This window comes from Neolamprologus brichardi, chromosome 1, assembly GCF_056152115.1.
Source record: "Neolamprologus brichardi isolate AB-2024 chromosome 1, ASM5615211v1, whole genome shotgun sequence".
Lineage (NCBI taxonomy): Eukaryota > Metazoa > Chordata > Actinopteri > Cichliformes > Cichlidae > Neolamprologus > Neolamprologus brichardi.
Genome location: NC_142104.1, coordinates 11,441,734 through 11,464,489, shown reverse-complemented (window position 1 = coordinate 11,464,489; position 22,756 = coordinate 11,441,734). Strand labels below are relative to the sequence as shown.

The 22,756-nt window shown below is 39.1% G+C and overlaps 1 protein-coding gene and 1 pseudogene across 1 annotated transcript in view; one reads left to right on the top strand and one right to left on the bottom strand.

Annotated features, from left to right (window-relative positions):
• Positions 1-22,756, bottom strand: part of igdcc4 (immunoglobulin superfamily, DCC subclass, member 4) — a 50,491-nt gene that overhangs the window by 13,440 nt on the left and 14,295 nt on the right. The window contains exons 2-6 of the mRNA XM_006779822.3: positions 14,714-15,028; positions 9,344-9,485; positions 7,879-8,012; positions 1,691-1,825; positions 720-872 (exon numbers count right to left, since the gene is read on the bottom strand). Coding sequence (XP_006779885.2) covers positions 720-872; positions 1,691-1,825; positions 7,879-8,012; positions 9,344-9,485; positions 14,714-15,028 — 879 coding nt within the window. The remainder of the gene's footprint in view (positions 1-719; positions 873-1,690; positions 1,826-7,878; positions 8,013-9,343; positions 9,486-14,713; positions 15,029-22,756) is intronic.
• On the top strand, positions 20,965-22,644 carry LOC148106298 (uncharacterized; annotated as a pseudogene).

The window sequence follows — 22,756 nt, the reverse complement described above, 5'->3', positions numbered from 1 at the left end:
GCAGCAGTCTTTTTGCCTCCTTTACTTGCATTGTGAATGACATGTCTTACAAAACAATATACTGCTAATCCTACTACTACTACAATTACTATTAGTAATAATAATAATAATATTAATAATAATAATAACTACTTAATTATTGTCAAAAAATGTCTAGATTTTGGGTTTGATACAATCAAACCCTGAAAAACAGGATTAATCACTGGACTAGAAGTATGAACCAGAGAGTGAAGAACTTCCTGTACCAAAAATCAAACCGAATGTCAGTTTATAGATATTCGCCAGCAAGTGAGAAGGCCAGACACATTTATGTTAAATGTTTCAAGCCAAAGTTATAATTGCTAAGTAAAACACATTTTCAAAATGAGCTTTGCTAGTTTTGGTTTTTAATAATTTTAATAATTTTTTTAAAATTAATTTATCTATTTTAACAGACACCAGCTAGGCATGCCCATCTTTTTAAAAAAGCTCTTTGACATTAACATTAGCAGTTAGATGAACAATTCCATAACGGAGTGTGTATATTTAGGAAACACACTGATAATTTAAGAGACTGTGATTCCTTAATTTCTTTCTCCTCCTCCTGATTAATGAACAGAGGTCTATGTGAAAGCCAGTGCTTCTTCAAAAATGCCTTAAATTGAGAACCAACCTTTTGACATTGGTGTCTCCATGAAAAAGCTTTAATCTTCATATAGAGAACATAACACAACTCCTACCGGGTACTTGCAGCTCAGCAGCAGCAATGACAAACTCTCTGGTCCTGGGCTTGTTGGCTCGGCAGACATAGACACCAGCATGGTGACGCCTTGTGTCTCTAATCACCAGGTTTGTTGCAAGGACGACCACATCAGTAGACATGGGCTTTCCGTCTGATCAAAGAAGAAAGCAAGAGAGAACAAAGGAGATCGTGTTGATGGGAGAAAAAGGACACTGGCCTTGAGAAAAATTGAGCTCATTTCGCAGGCTTTCAGTTGCCTGAGAAACAGCACAAAAGACAGTGATGTTACTTTGAGCATGGAGGGATTTGACCTGTAATCACAAAAACTGACCAACAGGTGGCTCTGTGACTTTTCAGTCTGGGTTCACTGAGCTCTCTGCATTGGCACACTCCTAGGCTCTGTGTGAAATCATTCCCTATTCACTATATAGACCCTTATTTACTTTGTCCGCCATTTTGTGGAGGATTTATGGCCACCAACTAAAAAATACGAGGTGAAAAAGAAATGGTCAGTATTTAAGCTCCAGCGGCCACGTTGCAAATGATAACCAGAATGACCAATGCATATATAGTCTTCTAAGAATTGATTCTAACAGTGATTCTGTGTAAATTCAAATGTTGCTGAGTCACAGGATGTGAAAGGATTTTTTTCCCCATTAACATTTCATGTGTGTGTATGGGTGGGTGTGGACAAATGGTGGAGGTGTGAATGAATTGATGTGACAAATCACCTTATGTAAAGCATGACTCAATGCAGGATAAAGCAGTTGAAAAGAGACAGCTAATATCAACTTTACACCTGCAGCTACTGCAAATCTGATCCTCACTTGCAGATGTTTGTTCTTTGTTTGTGTTTGGCAGATAAACGGCGAGCGAGGCACTGATAATGACAGACAGATGCAGTAGAGTACAAAAACAATAGACTAAGAGGCACAGAGAGAAAAAAGTAAGATAATTTGCCAGTATTACCTTGTCTGCTCCAGGACACCAGTGGTTTTGGCTGGCCTTGAGCCATACACTCCATCACGGCAGGATGTCCAAGCACAACTGAAGCATTCTGAGGTGGTGCCACAATCACAACTCTGTTCAGGGCTTCGGTGGAGCCTATGTCAGTGAAAGACATGTAAGCTTTGGCAGTCTGGACCAGTAAATATCACATTAGACAGTGGTGAACCCATTGATCCTGATCTCGCACTTCAGGGTTGCTGCCAAGATTTACAGCTCTGTTAGCAATTCAAATACACACTTTTTAAATCAAGTAGCTGTCACAGCAGTTTTGCATCAGTCACATTTGCAAATATACAAATAAAATCATGATCAAGTATTTAGAAAAATTGTGTTCTGTATTTCATTTAAATCCTACCCTGCCTTCAGGCTAAACTGCAGAGAGGTGTGAAGCTGTATTCAGAGAAATTCATACAGCTTGCATTGAAACGTCTTGATGCATTCTCAATCATCCAGGTAAGTAAATCTCCAAAGGTTGATTCTGTTCATCTGGATGTTTCTCCCACTGAAAATGCTACGTCCAGATGAACAAAATCAACCTTTGGAGGCTTGCATTGAAACATTTGATGTAGATGTCACCCGAAAGTGTTTGACATTAAGCATTTGTTAGGATGGACACTGGAATGTTATTATTTACATGGAGCAATGTGAACCTTCACTAACAGATTTTGGACATACACCAGAAATCAAGCCTACACAGAATGCTTGACTGAGGGGAGAACATAAATGATGCTTCTACAAACCAATTTCTGAAAAGGTTGGGACGCAAATCTCATAAACCCGCATTTAATTCTAAAAAAGCACATAAAAACATATTGAATGATAAAACAGAGGCAGTTTCTTACTTTATGAAATATATTTGAAGAGCTCATTTGCTTTGCAACAGATCGGTAATGCAATTGGGTATAAAAAGAACATCTTGGGAGAGGAAAATTCTCCCAGAACTAAAGATGGCAGACATTCAGCAATCTGCGAAAATCTTTCTATGAATTATGGAACAATTTCAGAATTATGGTTCTCAGGGTAAAATTCTTAAGACTCATGCCTTATTATTTACAGTACATAATATCATCATAAAAAGAATCTGAAGAAATATCTAGGACGAGGCAAAAAAGGGATACTGGTTACCCATGATCTTTGGGCCCTGAGGGGGCATGATTCATGAACAGACATGATTCTGTTATGGCCTCACACCCACATTTTCTAAACTAGAGGAGAGTGACAATCCAGCGTGTTATCAATGCTCTGTTCAGAAGCCTGCATGTCTGCATGATGGTGCATCACTGCCAAAGGAACTGGAAGTTTGCACATGTGGAAAGGCACCATCTGTGCTGAAAGGTGTGGTTTTTATAGCAACATAATCAGACAATAATAAACCACATTCCTCTCCTTGAAGTCCAGTAACTGGTCTCCTCAGTTACCAGATGTTTATGGGCTGTGGTTAAAAGAAGAGGATATGCTACACAATGATAAAGATGACCCTCTCCCAACTTTTTTGACATGTGTTGCTCCCTTTAAATTCAAAATGAGACACAAATTGCTTCAGTGTTTTTGCTCAAGGTACATCTGATGTGAGTGGGCCTTTCCACTCACTCATCAGCTGCTCATAATGGTAATGAGTTCAGGACAGATGCCTGGCATTCTGCAAACACATTATAAATTAATAATCAGGACTACAAGGTTATGCCTTGGTTATGCTTAAAGCTTAAGTGGGACATATTGCTTTTGTAAGGACTGCACTGGATGGTGTGCCTTCATATAGGGCCTGTGTGGGTGCGGTAAAAAAAATAAAAAAAATAAAAACTGTAAAGAAAATAGAGGAAACTAGAAATTGTTGGTTTAAAGCAGCTAAATCTCCTCTATCCTCTATGTGAATTAAGTATATGAAGAGATGACCTCAACATCAAGCTGTAAAAACTCCATTATGGGTGTTGAAGTGGTCTATTCATAGATGTGAAAACAAATTAAGTGATGGCATTAGATCTGACATCTGTTTCATGTAATAAATTGCAATAAGGACTTAAGTAGTCCCCTCCTGCGACAGAAGGCCACAGGAGGAAAGTATCTATGCATCTATGTCATTTTAAATGTGAGCATTCATTCATTTCTACAGCAAATTTTCAAAATGATCCCTACCTACTCAGTAAGGAGAGAAAATTGATTCTGTTCATCTGGATATATCATCTTCAGTTGGTGAAATGTTTCATCACTCATCACAGTGACTTCTTGAGCCACTTTTAAGCTGTCTGCAAGTTTCTGTTACCTTATTAACAGTACATTTGACCAAAACTAGCACCACTGACTAAGTTTTAGTCAATGGTGCCGTGCCTGACCTTCAGTGGTGCTAGTTTCAGTCATTATGCAAATGTAATATTTTAAAGGTTGGGGAAGCGTGCAGTCAGATTAAAAATGTTAAAAAATTAAAAACTAAAAATGTTACCTCCAGATGAACAGAATCAACAGTATGGGGTAGCCTTCTGACAGTTTTCGCTGTGGAGCATACAAACTTCCCAACAGATTAGCAGCGATTTAAGTTTCAAAACTTTAAGTTTGTCGTAATTATTCAATAACTTACAATATGTTTTATCAGACAGGGAGAATGAGCCTTGATCAGCGACTGACATTATGAACAAAACATAGTGCCAGACAGTTGGGAGACCAAGACCAATGCCAGGAGCCATATAGAAGTATATTATAGTCTGCAAACGATTTCACAGCATGAAAGCTTCTTTTTACTGTATGTGCTGGAAAAAATGTATTGTGAAGGTCAGGCAAGGCAAATGCATGCAATTTCATACACAACATAAGCTTAAAGTGCTTGACATTATACACAACAGCTTTAACACGCAAGTCTTAGACATCAGTTCAGAACAACCATTTTGCTTTGACCCACTGAAGATTATCTTCATTATTTTCAGTAACTAAAGTAAAAAAAAAAAACAAAAAACAAAGAACAAGAATCATAAAACAGTCCCAAGAATCATAAAACAGCATTTATCTTCACATTTCAACGTGCTTTTTGATTAGACTGTGCCAGTGCAGTAATGTTCTTTTCAACAAACATCACAGTGTTTTTTTCTCCAGACTTCCTTGATTAGAGTTGTATAATTCAACAGAATTATACCAGACACTGTGTTGGAGCGACAGGGTTGTTTTGAACGTTACTTGGAGGTTACTTGAAAGAGGCATACGGAGCTACTACTGTACATGTCAGATGGATGAGCAGAGGTCAGTTTTTGGCAATGATTTAGCCAAGAACTGAGCTCTTGCCTTAAATCCAAGAATTCTTAATCTTTCAACACATGCGTAATATGCACTTCTAGGCAGATACTAGTTGCTTTCGAATATAGCGTTCCTGCAAGATCTTATTGACCTACTCAGTGAGTTCAAGTTAGAGTGGCAGGGTGAGGATAAATATGTAATCATGATCAGCTCAGTAAACAAATCTGAAAGCAAGCTACAATTGATGTCAAGTGGGCTGCAGTGCTGTTGCCTGTGTAGCTTTAATATCAGGACAAAATACATAATATGAAGAGTCAAGTTCAGAACATTTTACCTGAATCTAAGAAGTAATTTACTGACTATGCACCCAGCCTAGTTGGTTTGAAAACAGTTATTTGCCTTTTCAGAGTGGTGCAGGTTCTGATGTTGCATTACCTGCAAAGCAGTATCACCCTTCTAACTGGGTAATTCTGCTGAGAATGAGATTCTCACACTGCAAAATAACACTCGGGTCACCTGGTATTAATGGAAAGTTCTAGAATCTACTTCAAGAGCAAAAATATTCCAACCTTGGAAGATGTGCCTTGAATTTGAAATCAGTTTTGATCAACATATTTGTGTAAATATGCTGTATCTTCCAAGAAAATCATCAACTCAGTTTCACAATGATGGAAGAGCACCTTGAGGCTTAAAACAGACTCTTTCTATCCAGACTACAAGTGAGTAGTTGCCTCCTCGTAATACCGGGGATTCAAGTAAGACAGAGAAATATATTTCCATTCCATTTAGAGAAGTTAAGAAAACATTTAAGAAAACATTAATGGTAAATGGTAAATGGCCTGTATTTGTATAGCGCTTTACTAGTCCCTAAGGACCCCAAAGCGCTTTACACAACCAGTCATCCACCCATTCACACACATTCACACACTGGTGATGGCAAGCTACATTGTAGCCACAGCCACCCTGGGGCGCACTGACCACTCCACTCAAAAAATGACCTCAATTATTTCAGAACTACAGCCATTTTATACAATTTTATACAATTATCCATTTTCAGGGCCTCAAAATAGCTTGGACACACAAATTTAAACCGAAAATATTTTTTTTAATAGCTTTAAAAGCTTTTCCAGTCAACGACCACCTGAAGATTACGACACATGGACATCACCAAATACTGTGTTTCTTCACTTGAGATGGTCTGCTTGGCCTTTACTGGAGCCACCTTCAGTTACTGCTTATTTGTGGGTCTTTCTGCATTAAGTCTCATATTTAATGACGGAGAAACCCCCGAGTTGCTTTGGCATTATGCTTTGGGTCATTATCCATTGTGAAGCACTGTTCTATCAGTTTGGCTTAATCTGAGCAGAGAGTATAGCCCTGTGCACTTCAGAATTCAGCCTACTTCTTCCTTTAGCAGTCACATCATTAATAAACACTAATGACCCAATTCCACTGGCAGCCATACATCCCCATGCTATAGCATTACCTACCACATATTTGGCAGATCCTGCAGTATGCTTCGGATCATTGGCTGCTCCTTTCCTTCTGCATACTTTTCCTTTCCCATCATTCTGGCACAGGTTATTTTTTTTTCTGTCCAACCATAGTTTTGAAGGCTTGTGAAGACTCTTTTAGATGTTTCTTTAATGGCAAAGTCTAATCTGGCCATTATGTACTTGAGTGTAATCAGTAGTTTGCACCTTGTCGTGAATCCAGTTTCACATTAACTCATTGTGAAACTGAGTTCTTGTCTGAAAGACCAGAACTGGGCTTTGCATTCCTCCAGATCATTGATTCGGCCTCTCTAAAGTTTCTCTAAATCTTTCAGATAGGTTGATTTTGTTTGTTTTTACAATAGCGTTCCTCACTTGCACATCTCTCTGGACCTCATATTAGAATTACTGCTTCATTTCTCATGAAATAACAAAGTAACAGGCTACACCTGGCCATGAAATTGCTTGTCGGCATTAATTTTGAGCCTCTGAAAATGGAGGACTCTCTGCAATCAAATAATGATTATGACTCAAGTAAAACTGTTCTTGTCAAACATATTAGAGACTTAACTGTATCTGCGCTGCTTTCAAATTTACTGTGTGCATGTTAAATATGTTGGTAGGCAATCAGTATTGGTTAGGGCTCTCTAACTGGATTGACATATCTTGTCAGATTGGTAATTTTAAAAGTAGATCATGGTTCAAAAATAGGTTGGAAACATCTTGTAAAAAATTAATGCACAGAGATATATGATGTGCAGTCTCTATTCACTGACATTAGTTGGTTTACTGTATATGTATAGTATCAGCTGTTCCTAGAGTTAAAGTGACCACAGTCCTGAAATAATCAGAGTAAAAATATCATTTAGAAATGTATTTTCAACACCAACAGATGCACTGTAGTTTCTTGTAATGCATTCCATTACAGTGTAAAGCTGCTGCCATAGAAAGTGCATCACTTGGATGTGTGACCTTCACTCTACAGATTGATGTTGGTGCAGTTTGAAACTAGAAGGCTGTTTGCCAATTCATCTGCTGAAGGTGACAAGTTTCTCTGTGATCACCTTGAGACATCAGCATGATGTACCATTATGATTTCTGAGCCTGTCATGTCAGAAGCCAATCATGTCCCAATATGCATATCCATTTCACACAAGCGTAAGCTGAAGACTTTAAATACATCAAATTGACTTTTGGGCAGAAAAAAGAAATATAAATAATTATAATTAATATAATAATTCAAAATGTGCTTTAAAACTCACTACAGCTATAAACTCACATGACATGAAAACTCCTCAAGTGAAAAAGTGTCATTTTGTTAGCTGTAAATATATCCAATGAATTTTAAGCCAAAACTCATAAGAATGGAAAGATAGGAGTTCTCAGTGGTACATGCCTGTCAATTCAAACACTATAAAGGACTGCAACAGGCCTTACCTGTGGTGACAGAGAGTCTGGCTTCATGACTGATGTCCTTCCCGGCAGAATTGGATGCAACACAGCGGTAGACACCCTCATCATCCTTGGTCACCTCCAGAATCTGGAGCACCCCATTAGGAAGGGAAATGAATCTGTTGCACACAATAAAAAAGAGAGACAGAGATGACGGAGAAAGAAGGATTTAGAAGGAATAGCAGAGAGAATGAAATATAAGGTTATATAAATGGCTTAGTGCCCTATAGGATGACGCATTCAGGTGATCAGCTTTGTAGGTTGCTGCTCCTGAGTCCCCATAAGACACCATCTTTGTTCAGGAGAAAGTACCTTTGTGTACAACCACTTTAGAGATGAGTCAGACAACACAAAATAACTGCAATTCTAGAACTTTGGGATGTAAGCTTTTCATAGTATCACAAAATACCCAAAATGAAGACTGTTTTAATGGCTGCACTGTAATGTGTGTAATATGTGTTTTGCATACAGAATCTGTCTGCACTGTTAATACTTCCCATATTTTATATCATTGCCTCTCCCTCCCCTACAGAGGTCATTACTTCAGACAGGCAAACCAGACCAGTGGAACCCAGGCAATATAAAGCCATCACACCACCTCTTATAGCTGTTATCATAGGCTATTAATCTGACCATAATGTGACCAGCGGTAGTCTGTTCATGAAGGATAAAAGAGCAGGCGAGTGTAAAGGAGATAAGAAGAGGAGACAAGGAGAATAATAAGAGGTATAATAAGAGGTACCAGAAAACAAAGGATCCAAAAAGAAAGCGGTAATAAGAGAAAGCATCATTTATAATGAGAAAATTTGGATAGATAAATAACATTAAACACACATAAATATGAAAGAGAAAAGCTAGTGATGCTTGAACCATTTTTTGGTTGATTTTAGTTTAACAACATTATTAGAGCCTGAGGTGGAAGAGCCATGTCCCACCAATAAGACCTTATGAGGAGCAAGCTGGTTGTGGGTCAAGCAAGGCTACAGCAGCCATTAACACTTTGCCTGACGTAATAAGGCTGGAAACAAATTCCAGGGTCAGGAGAAATGTCGATATTGTTAAGTGATCCATTAAATGGGAATATATGTGTGAGAAAACTGGGAGAGAGACTGTTCAAGGATGTTGCTATCATGATGTGGCTGTTCCTTTATGAGAGTTTACCATACCATTCTGCATTTCCATTAAAGACTGAAGCAGCTACATTCAGGGACAAACAAAATTCACATTCTTGTTTTGAACAAAAGACTGAGATGTCTTTAGTAACTAGCAGCGACATCCAAACTCAAAGAATTCAAATGGAGGGCAACATCCAAACACTCTTGTACACAGTTATAGTGAGTTTGCATAAATTTTTCACTAAAATAAAATGAATATGAAATCATATACAAAAGATCATTGGGAATATTTAACATACAATAAAAAGCCAAAGCAGAACTCCATATGTAGTTACCTTGTTCCCTCAGGAATCGCTACTTCATCTTTTTCCCAGGTAATAACAGGGGTTGGTATTCCTTCAATTTGGCATTCAAAGCGGGCAGCCCCTCCTGTGGGCACTTTTTGGGAAGATGGCTCCAGACGGAACTTCGACAGACCTGCAGGTACAGTAATGATATAGTTCAGAGGGTTATTGATCAAAGCGTCTGCCCACATCTGGTATTACATCTGGCCATGGTCCACAATTTCTACAGCATATCTTCAGCATACCTAGTGCACTTATCCATGGCTGCAAAACCAGTGCAAGGGATCTACACACTCGATAGCTCACACTTGATAGCTCAAGTCGTAACTTAATACAAACAGAACTAACCTTATCATTTATTCTAGTTACAGCTTTGTTCAGACAACCCAGTGAATGTGAATTGTAAGTGAATGTCACTTCTGCAGTCTGTATTTAAGACTTCCAGTGTTTGTATTACACCCATTGTAGGGCTTTCAGTGGTGCTGTTTTAATTTTTGTAATTTGATTAAAGACTTGTTGAGGCCGTTTAAATGCCCTTGAATGTCCTGATTAGGAGAAATTTAGGGACTTAATCAGGCTTGGCTCTATTTGTCTGTCCAGGTCGACTCTTGGCAGGACTCCAGTTTTCAGACTTTATACAATCACAGACACGGGAATGCTTCCCTCTGAATGTAAAGCTGAGCACCAGGGGGCAGCAGTGAGTACCGTCTGAGGGCCTCTAACCTCTGACCCCAACAGGCTGTTGGAAGAGAGAACAAAACAGGCTGGCTGTCCCAGCCTCTTAGTTTGTAGCCCTGACTGAGAAGTAGGGGAGTGGGGGTGGATCAAAGGAAAGTGCAGAGAAAGAAGTCGGGGAAGGCAACTCTAAGAGGAGAAAAGTAAGAAGCAAAGAAATAAGCAGAAGGGACACTAAAAATGCCCAAAACATAAAATGGCTAGAAAATCCAGTGTGTAATTACATTAACCACATAATAGGCTGTAAGAATTTACTGTAATATCATAATAATATCATATGTGTTTCTTTGAATGTTAAATAAGCAGAGGCATCTAATCAGCCAGTCTTTCTGGTTTATGTAAAACACTTTCTCCTTGTGGAACTAATCGCCAAACTGGATTTGCACAGCCTCAAAACATGTAAACATCACCCAAAAGTGTTACAAACATAAATGTGTGAATGTGTGAAACAGCAGCTATTTATAAAGTTTTCTGAAATATTCTGAAGATAGACGTCCTACATTTATCCCCTCCACTGTGTATTTAAAAATAGAATTTCTGCTACTTATCACATGAAAGGCAAATGCCAGGCCATCTAATAAATATTAAGATATTAAATTCAAACCCCAAAATTTCGACTTGACAGGTCTATTGTTGTGTTCAGTAGATTCATTAAATTATCTAGGAATAACGAAGGTCTTTGTACAAACCCAAATTAAACTATTTAGTAGACTAGATGGATTTAAGCATTGTAACTTTTCCAGTATCAGTTGAGAAACGTAAGTTAACATAAGTCTGCTAAATAAATGTAGAGAAATGACCAAAATCACTAAGCTTAAACCTTAAACCATAGCCATAGCTGCTGCCAATCACATGGTAGGCTCAAGATTTCTAAATTCACACCATCCTGATTTTTTGTACAAGATTTTCTCCAAACCACTGTAAGCTGAGGAGGAGACACTGGACAGGCTATCCAAAATCACCATAGGCCCTATCACTCCAACTGTTAGTCATGTCAACAAACTGTCCATCTGTGTTTTCCCACTGTGCTGAGGGAACAAAGTTTCTCAATGAGTACACACAGGCTGACAGAGATGCTTGGTCATAGTAGCAAAATGGATTTGATTCATTTCAGAAAATCTCACACTGACTGTTGCGTAGCAAGTCATGGAAGAGCCGTTGATGATTAACCTCTGCCGCTTCCAGCCATTACAGCATGATCCTCTCATGTAAACACACACAACCTATAACACTGCCAGACAGCTTGATAGGATGACACGCTCAATGAGCGTGCGTGGGTGTGTGCACATTTGTAAATTTAAGTGCCGGTGTGCCCTGCTACTTGTTCTCTAATTCACGGACAGCTTGTGATTACTGTATGCAGCCATGTTCACAAGTGTATGTGTGCACAGGAGGGTTTCTGCAGAGCGGTGAACAACAGCTGATAAGCGAGTGTGCATTAGCCATTCAACATTAATGCAAGGGGGGGGGGGGGGGGGGGGGGGGAGGAGGGAGAGACGAGTGTTCAGAGACGACACTTTACTCATGCTGGGATCGAACAATGGCGACTTGCTGGGCTTCTACGTCCATTGTGTCAGAGTATAATCATATTAGCCTTTTTTTCCCAGAGCTCCATGAGTGTCCTGATACCTGTGATGAAATTCCATGGCAGATCCATCCAGTTACATACAGATCACAGAGTCAGATGCTGCGGAGTTAACACTGAAAGGACTTGTCCTGACACACTGGGAAATTTTTCATTGTAACGTTCCCAGCTAAAGGTGGTACACCAAATCACAGGGTCGAAATATGACCAATTGTTTCCTAGCAACAAAGTCTTTCTGTATAAGGAACATTTTCAGGCAACTCCTTGGGCATTGCTCTATGTAAACTTTAACCCCTCAATGTGCGTGGTAAAAATAGAGAAAAAAAATCTCACATTTCTTTGCTCTCTCACTCTCATTTATCTTATCTCAGTACTTGGCTTTTTTTTTTTTTGTCACTGCTGCTCGTGATTTTAACTCTGTCTTTGTCCATCCCTCTATCCCTGCCCTACTCTTTGGCCCCACAGCTATCAGATTGCAGTATTTTCCTCCTCCCCTTGTGAAACCAGATAATTCGACCTGTGACCTGTGTGCTTCCCAACTTTAAATCTGATTACCACAACTCAACAAGCATGCCACCCTTCCAGCTGCAACAGATTTTTGCAATAGCTGCTGTAAAATATGTGCATTTCTGTCTCTTTTAACAAATAGGCAGGAATGTCCTTCAACCTCTCTGATAAATGAAGAAGTCTGTGTATTTGTACGTGTGAGTATTCTTTGTCCGTTGCAACAACTGTCCATCTGATCCACTTCAGACTTGGTGGGTGCATTGAGGGACAATAGCAAGTGCTGTGTTGTGTTTGAAGTCGTTTGGGGCTTTCCTGTTCTGCAACATCATCTATGAAATGGCCATAGATAGGTCACTTGACATGTGGTCTCAGAGATGAGATGATGTCAGACTTCTCTTTGACGCTTTTGAAGTTTAGATAGCATTATTTGCTCCAAAGAAAACTCAAATGACGGTGTTATCTACTTTTGCTGATTCTAACATGCCTTTGAAAGCACGTACTGCACTAGTAGTGACAAAAGGAAGCCTTTTACAGTATTTCTGCAATGGCTTTCATTAAGTAGAAGCCTTTCAAAGTAGAGTTTTTCTTGTAATTCTAGATGTCTTTGAACTAGTATTTCTTATCGAGCTTTGAAAAGCTATTCTCCACATTCTCTTTCACTGCTTGTATTGGCATGAGGTGTCTGCATTAATACCGAGTTGACTTATGATAAGACACCTTTTAAAATCATGTAATTACAGGCAGGAAAAATACTAAATACAAAAAACATTCATAGACATTATCCACAACTGAAGCCTGCAACAAGACATAAAATTGTGTGTTATTTTTTTCCTTGTTAAGACATCAACTGTTTGTTTGAAATGGGTTGCAGAAGCTAGAGTTAGAAAATATTGACATTCCCCGCAGCAGTCTCATAATAAGAAAGGTTAATTGCTCTAATTAAGACAAAAAGCAGCTTTTTTAACCATCATCATAATTTACCTGTGAATGGATTTGAAAAATGTGATTTGCACTCAGTATGCTGCCTCTGTCATTTAAAGAAGACGGAATTAGAGGCTGATTTGTATGTGACATTGATTTGTATGTACAGAGAAGGAAATCTCTTTTACTGTGTCTGCCTTAACAACACACATCATATATTTCGTCAGGAACGCCGAAGCAGCTGGTTTTTTGTTAATGTTTTTTCACAGATGCAATCTCAGCTACAGTCAGTTTTTCAGTCTCATTCCTACCAATGTAGGCCCGTACTGTAGGATATCCACTCAATGTTAGTGCTGAGGCATTTCGGCCTCATCCTCCTTCCCAGTGGTCACATCTATCTCATAGCCTCTCGCAAGTAATTTAATAAAGACACCACACACCTATACACACATGCGTGCAAACTGAAGGTCATTCTTAATGGTCTCAGAAGCCTTTCCTTTCACCATCATCACAAACTCTCTTCAGCCTTGTCTGCCTTCCCACCATTCATCCAACATACCCCCTCCCTTCCCTTTAGTCCTCATTGTCTGTCAAACAAGAGATCCTTATAAATAGGCATGTGACAGCTGACAAAAGAAGGGGCATCCACAGAGGATACTGTCTCATTTTACACAAAGCTAATGGCTAAATAAAGACTACCACTTAGGAGAGTGAGAGAAAGAGGCCTCTTTGGAGGGGCGATTAAAAACTACAGCCTGTACTCTCATTTTTCATACCCCCATATTTCTCTTCTTCCTTTTTTTATTTCCATCCTTTCCCCCTCATTTACTCTGTTGCAGAGTATACCTCATCCCAAGACACTTGTTACTTCCTATCTGAGGCCGAAGAGAAGCAAGTCAATGCCCATCCATGCAAAAGAAATTCCCTTGATAAAACAGAAAAATTCAGTTGCTATTCTTCAATATGCATGTGCATCCATGTATTCTACAGCAAGCAGATGCATAAAGGATACCAATATTCTTATTTTGTTTTATTGAATATACTGCAGCATTAAACACGTTGACCATTCAAACACTCGCAGACAAAGAACAACACTTGTGTAATCATTTCACCATTTCTCAGGTATAGTCAGAAGTGGTCAGACATGTGCATGCCTTTGTGAGACTGTGCAGCCACATCATTAGGATGATTTTGAAGCTAGGTCATGTTGGTTTAGAATAAAGACTGGAAACAGATACCACTACAATTCACTAATTAATACTCAGGTAGCAAGTAAATCTTGGCATAAATGAGCAAAATTTCACTAGAGTCTTTTTTTAGCACGCTGCAGTGTGTCATTAAATCAGTCTGAGAAGAAACTCGACTTCTGCATCTTTGCTTGTCTCTGGTTTCAGTCTTTAGAATATCTAGGATGTGACAGACACTATGGCTAATATGTTTTTTTTTAATCAAAATAGTCTTACTGGTAAGAAAAAGTAAACTATTAACAAACTTTCTACAAAATTTACAGACACAGAGATCACAATTCTCTCACAATGAAAAATCAAATGAAACTTAACTATCCTAACTAACTAACTTGACCATAGCGCTTAAAAGTAACCAGGGATACCCACTTGCTAGGAGCACATTCACAGTCCGGCTCATCAGCGCTCCAAGGCTGCTGCCAGTCACACAGCTGTAAGCCCCCGCCACACCATGGGGAGACTGGCCATCCCTAGAAGTTGGCATCAGGAGAACGGATCCATTGACCAAATACTGAAGGTAGTCATTCCCCTCTGGAAGTAGTGGCTGTCCATCCTTTAGCCAGGAGACATTGAAGGGTGTATCACTGGCCCCCAGATTGCAGTCCAGCAAGAGGGGCAAACCTGGTTCCAACACTACATGGCTGGGTCCAGCGCCGCAGCTCAGCTCCACGGAAACCAGCTTTTCTATGCAGAACAAAGGAAGAAAAGGTTGTTAACTTTGCTCTGTACTTTTAGTTAACCTCAATGTGTTTTTATTCTAATAAATAAATGGCATTCTTGTATTTATATTGCTCTGTGAACATCATCACAGCTATGCTATAAACAACATTAACTATGCTCACAACTGATTAGTTTTCCTTTCTAAAAAGGCAAAGTCGTTTTATAGCGTAGTCCCTCACCATAACTTCAAAAGAGTTGATAGCACTGGCAGCACAGATGGAGTAGGGTAGTGCATACCAGAAGTAGGGTGTTTTGGGGACAGAGAGAAGCCCAGAGGAGGAGGGGGAGAAACTCTGCAAATGAAATGGGCGCATAGGGCATGAAGGGATTTGTATGTCAGCAGCAGGACATTAAAGTCAGTGAGAGAGGGGAAGTCCTGGAGTGAGAGGTCAGAGTGAGCAGCTGAATGCTGTATAAACTGCAGTCAAAGGAATGTTAAATGATGACAAATTTTCCATGCAAAAGAAATTGTCATGAAACAATGATTTAATGTGAAACACTACATACTTATCAGAGAAAAGCTTCAGATAACGGTGAAAGTAAATAAATATTCTCATAGAACATTTTTCCCCCTCCATTGTGCATCAGCATGGTTTACTTTATGGCCTTTCTTTATTGCCTCACCCCACCACCACCAGCACCATCCACTTACCCAACACACCCCCTCATTATAGAGAAAGGAGGGGAGAGGGTAGTCACAAAAACTTGTCCTTTGAAATACTTGTATAAATAACAAGCTCAAGACAAAAAAAACAAAAAAAAACAAAAAAAAAACAGAAAAGCTATCTAAGGAGAAAAAAGAATTAAAGAGACGAAGGTCAAGAGATCTGGAGATGAAAGATTCAAGGAATATCAGCTTTTGCAAGAAATTATAGCACATAATTATCATTTATGAGGTAGACGGAGTGCAGTAGAAACATACAGAGAAAACCAAAAACTGCAAGGGTCAATAATGCTGAAACACTTTGCTTCCGTGAAGAAGTAGCAAGATGACATTTATGTCTTCAGTAGAGCAATACTGCACAGCATTTAGTGGAGCAAGTGAAACTTCCATAGTAGTATAAGTATCTAAAATGGTCACATTTAAACATGTTTTGTTCTTTTTTTAATTGCTTATTTTTAATAATTGAAAAGAAAAGAGAACATACATATCCACAAACCAACCACATAAAAGCCTAATAAAATTAAACAATTAAACATCATCTTACTACAGGAGCACCTGTCAGGCTGTATTGGAAGTCAGTGAGTTGGAAGCAGGAAAAATGGACAAGCAGAAGGATCTGAGAGACTTCGATAAGTACTAGATTGTGATGGCTAGGTCACTAAATTGACTGTTGCATATTAGTTTACTAGGGATGCAGTACTTGTTGATCACTAAAAATGTGACAGACATTTTAAGTTTAACCATTTTATTGCTGCATGTAATTACATTTTTCATGTCAAGCCAGTGTTCCATCCTTACAGTCGATATTGCATAACCCTATGAAGGAAGATGTATATACAGCTGAGAGACAAAGGGACCAAACGCCACAAGTGCATACAGGTCTTTGTCTGGGTGTTAGGTAAAATGTTGGCAAATTAAACATTTTTCCATTTAACAAAAATAAAGACTTAAGAGTCAGTAACTGACAAATATGACAAATTTGCAAGATGTCATATTTTGAACAATATGAATATATAAAATGAAGAATAAATAAATAAATATTGAAACATTAATTTTGAATCATGGCTATAAATAATTTAATATCCAATGGGTTGCTCGATGAAGTGTCTCCATGACATGATGGTGCTCACCCGTGCTCACTTAGTCTTTTTATCATTGGAAGAGTGTTGTCTGCATGTCTATTTTCTAAACTTTCTAGACTGTAAGCATTTTTATAGTGGTTTTTATGGTTATTTCAGTAACTTGATCGATAATCAGCAGAGTCTTCTAGTGACTCAGTCACTTGGGAAGAGTAAAAAAAGTTGCCTGACTGTCAAAGTACACAACATTCCCAAAAATGCATAAATAAAAAACACACTAAACATCAGCAAATGTGTGCACTGTGAACACAGTGCCTTAGGCAATGTTAATGCAAAGTTTGATCAAGACTGATCCACTTTTCTATCAGAAGTTGGGGACCATACAAAAATAGATACATATATTGTGATCATTACAGTACGATGGCTACTTTTATTTGAGTCATTCTCTTTTGAATGGCAAATGGTAAATGAACTGGTTCTTATATAGCGCTTTCCTACTCTATCTCAGCACTCAAAGCATTTTGCTCAGCTTGCCGCATTCACTGAGTCACACCTATTCACACAAGCATTTTTTTCTAAGCTCTGTCTATGTAAGTGGTTTCAAACTAGCAAATGAATATATAAATGAATGCTATAAATAAATATTTATGTTTAAATTTTCATCCAGACATATGACTTAATGTATGTCTTGATGTAATTTCATATAATTTAAACATCCTCTCTGCAGATCTTATTACCACGCTTTGTGAATTCATCTTAAAAGAGTCTCTCTCCCTCACTCACACACAGTCAGATTTCTTTCAGCCTGTCTTTCTCTGCTGTTGGATTAATTAAGTTAATGGGAGATGGAATTTTTTCTTTGATTAAATGAGGCCTGACCCCCCACAGACACTTCCTGATGAAGAGGCTGGGTAATGCTGAGAAAGGTTGTTGCACAGCACTCTGATACACACACATCTGCCATTGAGACGACATTAACATGCATGCACAACCATGCACCCAAAACACATGCAGGAACCGCATGCAAACAACTCGAAAAGATCAACAGATTGTTGCGTGTTGTGCACTCACATGTGTGCAAGTCAGCATGCACAGTCACAGATCACCTCCGTGGCCCCTTGCTTTCCCTCTCCCATTTCAACTAATTAGGTCTCATTAAGTCATTAAAATGTTAGCAACCATTTCCCAGCTCACTGCCAATGGTTTCACTTGGTGCAAGGTGAGGATGTTTCAGATATAGATGTTCAGATATTATCCCACTGGTCCCTAAAAAATGGATTTGAGGTATGATGAGGAATATGCAAGAAAGAAAGGAAATTGATTTTAAAAAGGTTTAGCTATCTTTACCATTTTAAAACATTTTGCATCATAAAATTATTTTAATAGCTGCCTAATCTCGAAAGGTAGCTGTAGCAATTTCATAACAAAGAATTAGCATGACCTACTATCCTTTTAAAGATGCAGGCACAGTAAACAATTATTCTATATTTCAAAAAAATGATATTTCATATGGGAATAAAACAACACAGTTGCACTAGAAACCTCAACATGTCCTAGATATGTGCCCATGTGTCATAAACACAGACACACTAACATGTATTTGCCCCACAACACACTCACACATGTATGCGCTTCTGCTCAATAACTCAGTAACTGTGTGTGTCTCATGAGGACACAATGTAGTGAAGGGGGGGGGGGGGGGGGGGGATCTGTGAAGTGGCCATTCTGCCATTTTACTGTACAAGTGGGAGCTGTTGGAAAGAACAGGGTGCACTCTGGGATATAGTAGCGGCTGTGCAGTCTCGCTGAGCTGTAGTGAATGGATTGTGATGGCAACAAGCCAAGATGTTCATAGCTAAATGGAGAGAGAACAACAGTTTGAGAGGGAATGAAACTGAGACAGATAAATGAGACAAACACGGTGAAATGAAATAGTGATGCAAACTATTGACCATAAATGATACACTGCCCTTTTGACACCACGCTTGAATTTTGTATGCCTTTTTAATTGCAACAGCAAGATACTGTCATTTGGATAATGTGACATAAAGTTAGATGTGTCACTACAATAAACAGAGAAATTGCTAGGCTAAAGGCTGATTTGTAATCCTGTTAAGAATCAGATGCACAAAGAAGAAAAAAGAGAAACGAGAGACACACTGACAAAGACTATCATTCAGTGAGAGAAAAGAAATAAAAGCCAGAGGAAATGGAGACGTTAGAAGGGCAGTCCACAGTATTTATCCCATTGGTCCATTTCTGTTAATGGATCACCTATTCACAAAATGTTTGGAAGAACAGAAGGAGAAAGCAGGAAAGCAGCAGGGGGAGGAGAGTGACCCAACACTCCGAATATTTCACTCAGCCCAGCTCACTGTCAACAGAGACTGGACACCCAATGACCCTGAGGCCACAGCTCAGGTTTCCACAGCTTCTAAATTCAAGCTACACAATGCCCACGGCTGTTCAGGAACTCAGAGATACCAACAAAGAGACTGGAATGAAAATGAACAAAATAATGCTGCGTGTATAATGCTGCCCATATCCAAACATCTGTTATATTACACTTGTCTTTATGGAATAGTAACAAAGCCTAAGCTCTATGTACAGGTCTTTGCTTTGGTGTTAAGCCAATAAACAATAACTGTCAAGAAATTTTTAATTACATGATTATAAATAAATATGCATTGTAACATTCATTCATTCATTCTTTTACTTGTAAGATGTGATCAGGCTTAATGTAAACAGATTTTCTGATTTTGTCCAGCCATCCATTCATTTTCTTTTGCTTATCTGGGGCTGAGTATCAGGGGCAGGAGCCTATGCAAGAATCCCCAGGCTTCTCTCTCCCAGCCGCCTCCTCCAGCTTATACAGCGGAACACAGAGGCAATCCCAGGCCAGTAAGAGATATAATCTCTCCAGCGTGTCCTCGGTTTTCATCTGGAGGGACATCCCCAAAACACCTCACATAGGAGGCCTCTTTGCCAGATGCCCAAACTGGCTCATTTCCATGTGGGGGAGTAGTGGCTCTATGCTGAGCCCCTCTCACTTGGCTGAACTCCTCACCCTATGTCTAAAGGCCAGACAGCCTTCGGAGAAAGCCCATTTCCACCACTTGTATCTGCAAGTGGTGACATCTAGGGATGTAGATGAATGAATGAAATAAACAACAGGTGAACTAGAGGCGTACCTCAAAAACAGGAATGGTTTTATATATGGAGGCCACTGACATTTTCCCCTCCTCATTCTTTCTGGGGTTTTTTTTTGTTTTGTTTTTTAACCTAGGGTGCAAAGAAAATGATAAAATCAAAAGAATTCAGTGACATAATGAAAAACTTCCAAGTCAGATTCCTGACATAAAATCTTTGAAGGGACTTCAAAGCATTTGGGGATCTAATAGAGGTGGGAATCACCATACATCCCACGATACGATATTATCACGATACTTAATGCACGATACGATATTATTGCAATTTTTTAAAATATTTTGCGATATTCAGATTCTGTACATAAAGGTAAACTTTATCAATATTCATTTTATCTAATATCAAAGTCTCACACTCAGTCTTTGTCTCATTTCAGTCAGTTTTATTGTTGACAAACTTGAACGGTTTGTATTACAGTCTAGTCCAACTTAACTGAATGCAACCATCTGGTACAATTATAGCTATTCTGAACTATGCAATTTATGAAAACTATGCAGCCCATTCAGCAACTGAAGAATTTGAAAGTAAATTAAAACAAAATATAATTTTACATTAAATAAAAAAACTTTTAAACTTAATTAAAATAAAACTTGTCTTAAATTAAAATAAGTAAACTGTCATGATTATTGCTGCCAAAAAAAAAAGTTAAACACATTTGGACAGTGAAGGAATGTCAGGATTCTTGCTCAGAAAAAGGATCAACATGCTCTGAAGTCAGAGCATGTTCCAGTCCACAGAAACGTTTTTTGTAACAAAATATCGATTTCTGCTGTCCCTGTATCGATACATTATTAGCAAACAAAATATCACGATACTACACAGTATCGATTTTTTCCCCCACCCCTAGGATCTAAGAACTCATAAATTTAAACCTTAAAGTCACATGGACTAAAAGTCTTTAGTAACCATAGATAGTAACCGTAACCAGCTTAAGAATGAAGTCATTGATCATGTGTCCATATGGACTGAGGCACTTGCTGGAGTGCATTTCCAGAGTAGCACTTCTTTCACAATCTGCCAAAATTACTAAAATTATAAAACAGTATTGGTTGGAGCTACTTAGTTTTTCAAAGTCTTTCCCTGAAACTATTATGTTGTGCCATGTGCTTGAAAAGTGGCTGTTTAGTCTCTCCGATGTAGAGGTCTGGGTATTCCTCGCTGCACTGTACAGCATACACCACATTGTTAAGTCTGTGTTTTGGAGTTTTGTCTTTCGGGTGAACCAGTTTTTGTCTGAGTGTGTTGCTGGGTCTGAAGTAAACTGGGATGTCGTGCTTGGAGAAAACTCTCCTGAGTTTCTCTGATACACCGGTTACATAGTTGTTGTTGTGTCTGTCTTTCTTATCCTCCCTCGCTGGTGTCTGATATTCTTTCCTGTGCATCTTTGCTGACTTTATAAATGCCCAATTAGGATAACCGCATGTTTTGAGTGCTTCCTTTACATGTGTGTGTTCCTTCTTTTTCCCTTCAGGCTTAGAGGGAACATGTTCTGCCCGGTGGTGTAGGGTCCTGATTACCCCAAGTTTGTGTTCCAGAGGGTGATGGGAGTCGAAGAGGAGGTACTGGTCCGTGTGTGTGGGCTTCCGGTAAACTTTGATGTTCAGGTTGCCATTCTCTTCAATGTGCACAGCGCAGTCCAGGAAAGGCAAACAGTTTGTGTATTTGTGTCTTCCCTGCTGAACTTGATGTTTTTATCCACAGCATTAATGTGCGCAGTGAAAGATTCCACTTCTTGTGTCTTGATTTTGACCCTGGTGTCGTCTACATATCTGTACCAGTGGCTGGGTACTCTTCCTTTGAAAGAGCCAAGAGCCTTCCTTTCCACGTCCTCCATGTAAAGGTTGGCTACAATAGGTGACACGGGGGAGCCCATGGCACAGCCATGTTTTTGTCTATAGAAGCCTTTGTTGTATTTGAAATATGTAGTGGTGAGGCAGAGGTCTAACAGTGTGCAAATCTGATCGGGTGTGAAGTTGGTCCTGTCTTCTAAGGAGCTGTCTTCTTGTAGTCGTTTTCTGACAGTTTCTACTGCCTCCGTGGTGGGTATGCAAGTGAAGAGAGAGACTACATCAAAGGACACCATGGTTTCATCTGGATCCAGGGTAAGTTTCTGGACCTTGTCGGTGAAGTCGGTGGAGTTCTTGATGTGAAATGTGTCAATAAAAGAAACATCAGCGGAAGGATATCCTCCCATGCATCCAACACCACCTCCCAGTGATGCAAGACAAACTGGGAAGGCCATCCAAAAATGCAGGGTGTCTGTAGTGAGGGCTCAGCAATGCAGTAATGTGACCACTAATGAAGTCAAGAAAATACCAGAAATCCGTCCGCCGGTACCACCACCAAAAAAAGAAACTGGAGAAAGGCATAAAGGGGAGTATTACCTGTTAACACTGAAACAAAGCAGACATAAAAAGGTTCTATAGAAAGACAGAGTAAAAGTTAAACCAATACGACAACAAACCGCTCAGGGTACAGCCTTGAGCAGGTCAGTTTTTGGAGCACGAGATATACCTGCTGAAAACCTGTACCAACATTTTTCACATCCTGTCCATAGCATAAGATATAGACATTTGCACGTTAAATCCTCAGAACTAAGGCCCTACTGTTCCAGCTGTTATCGTCACTAGCATCAAGGGCTCTGCTAAAAAAAAAAGTTTTAGAAGATTAAAATGCAACTAAGCTCTGCAGTTTCTTGAGAAATGCAGTTTATTGTGGTAAGATTATTGGTACTGCCATTAT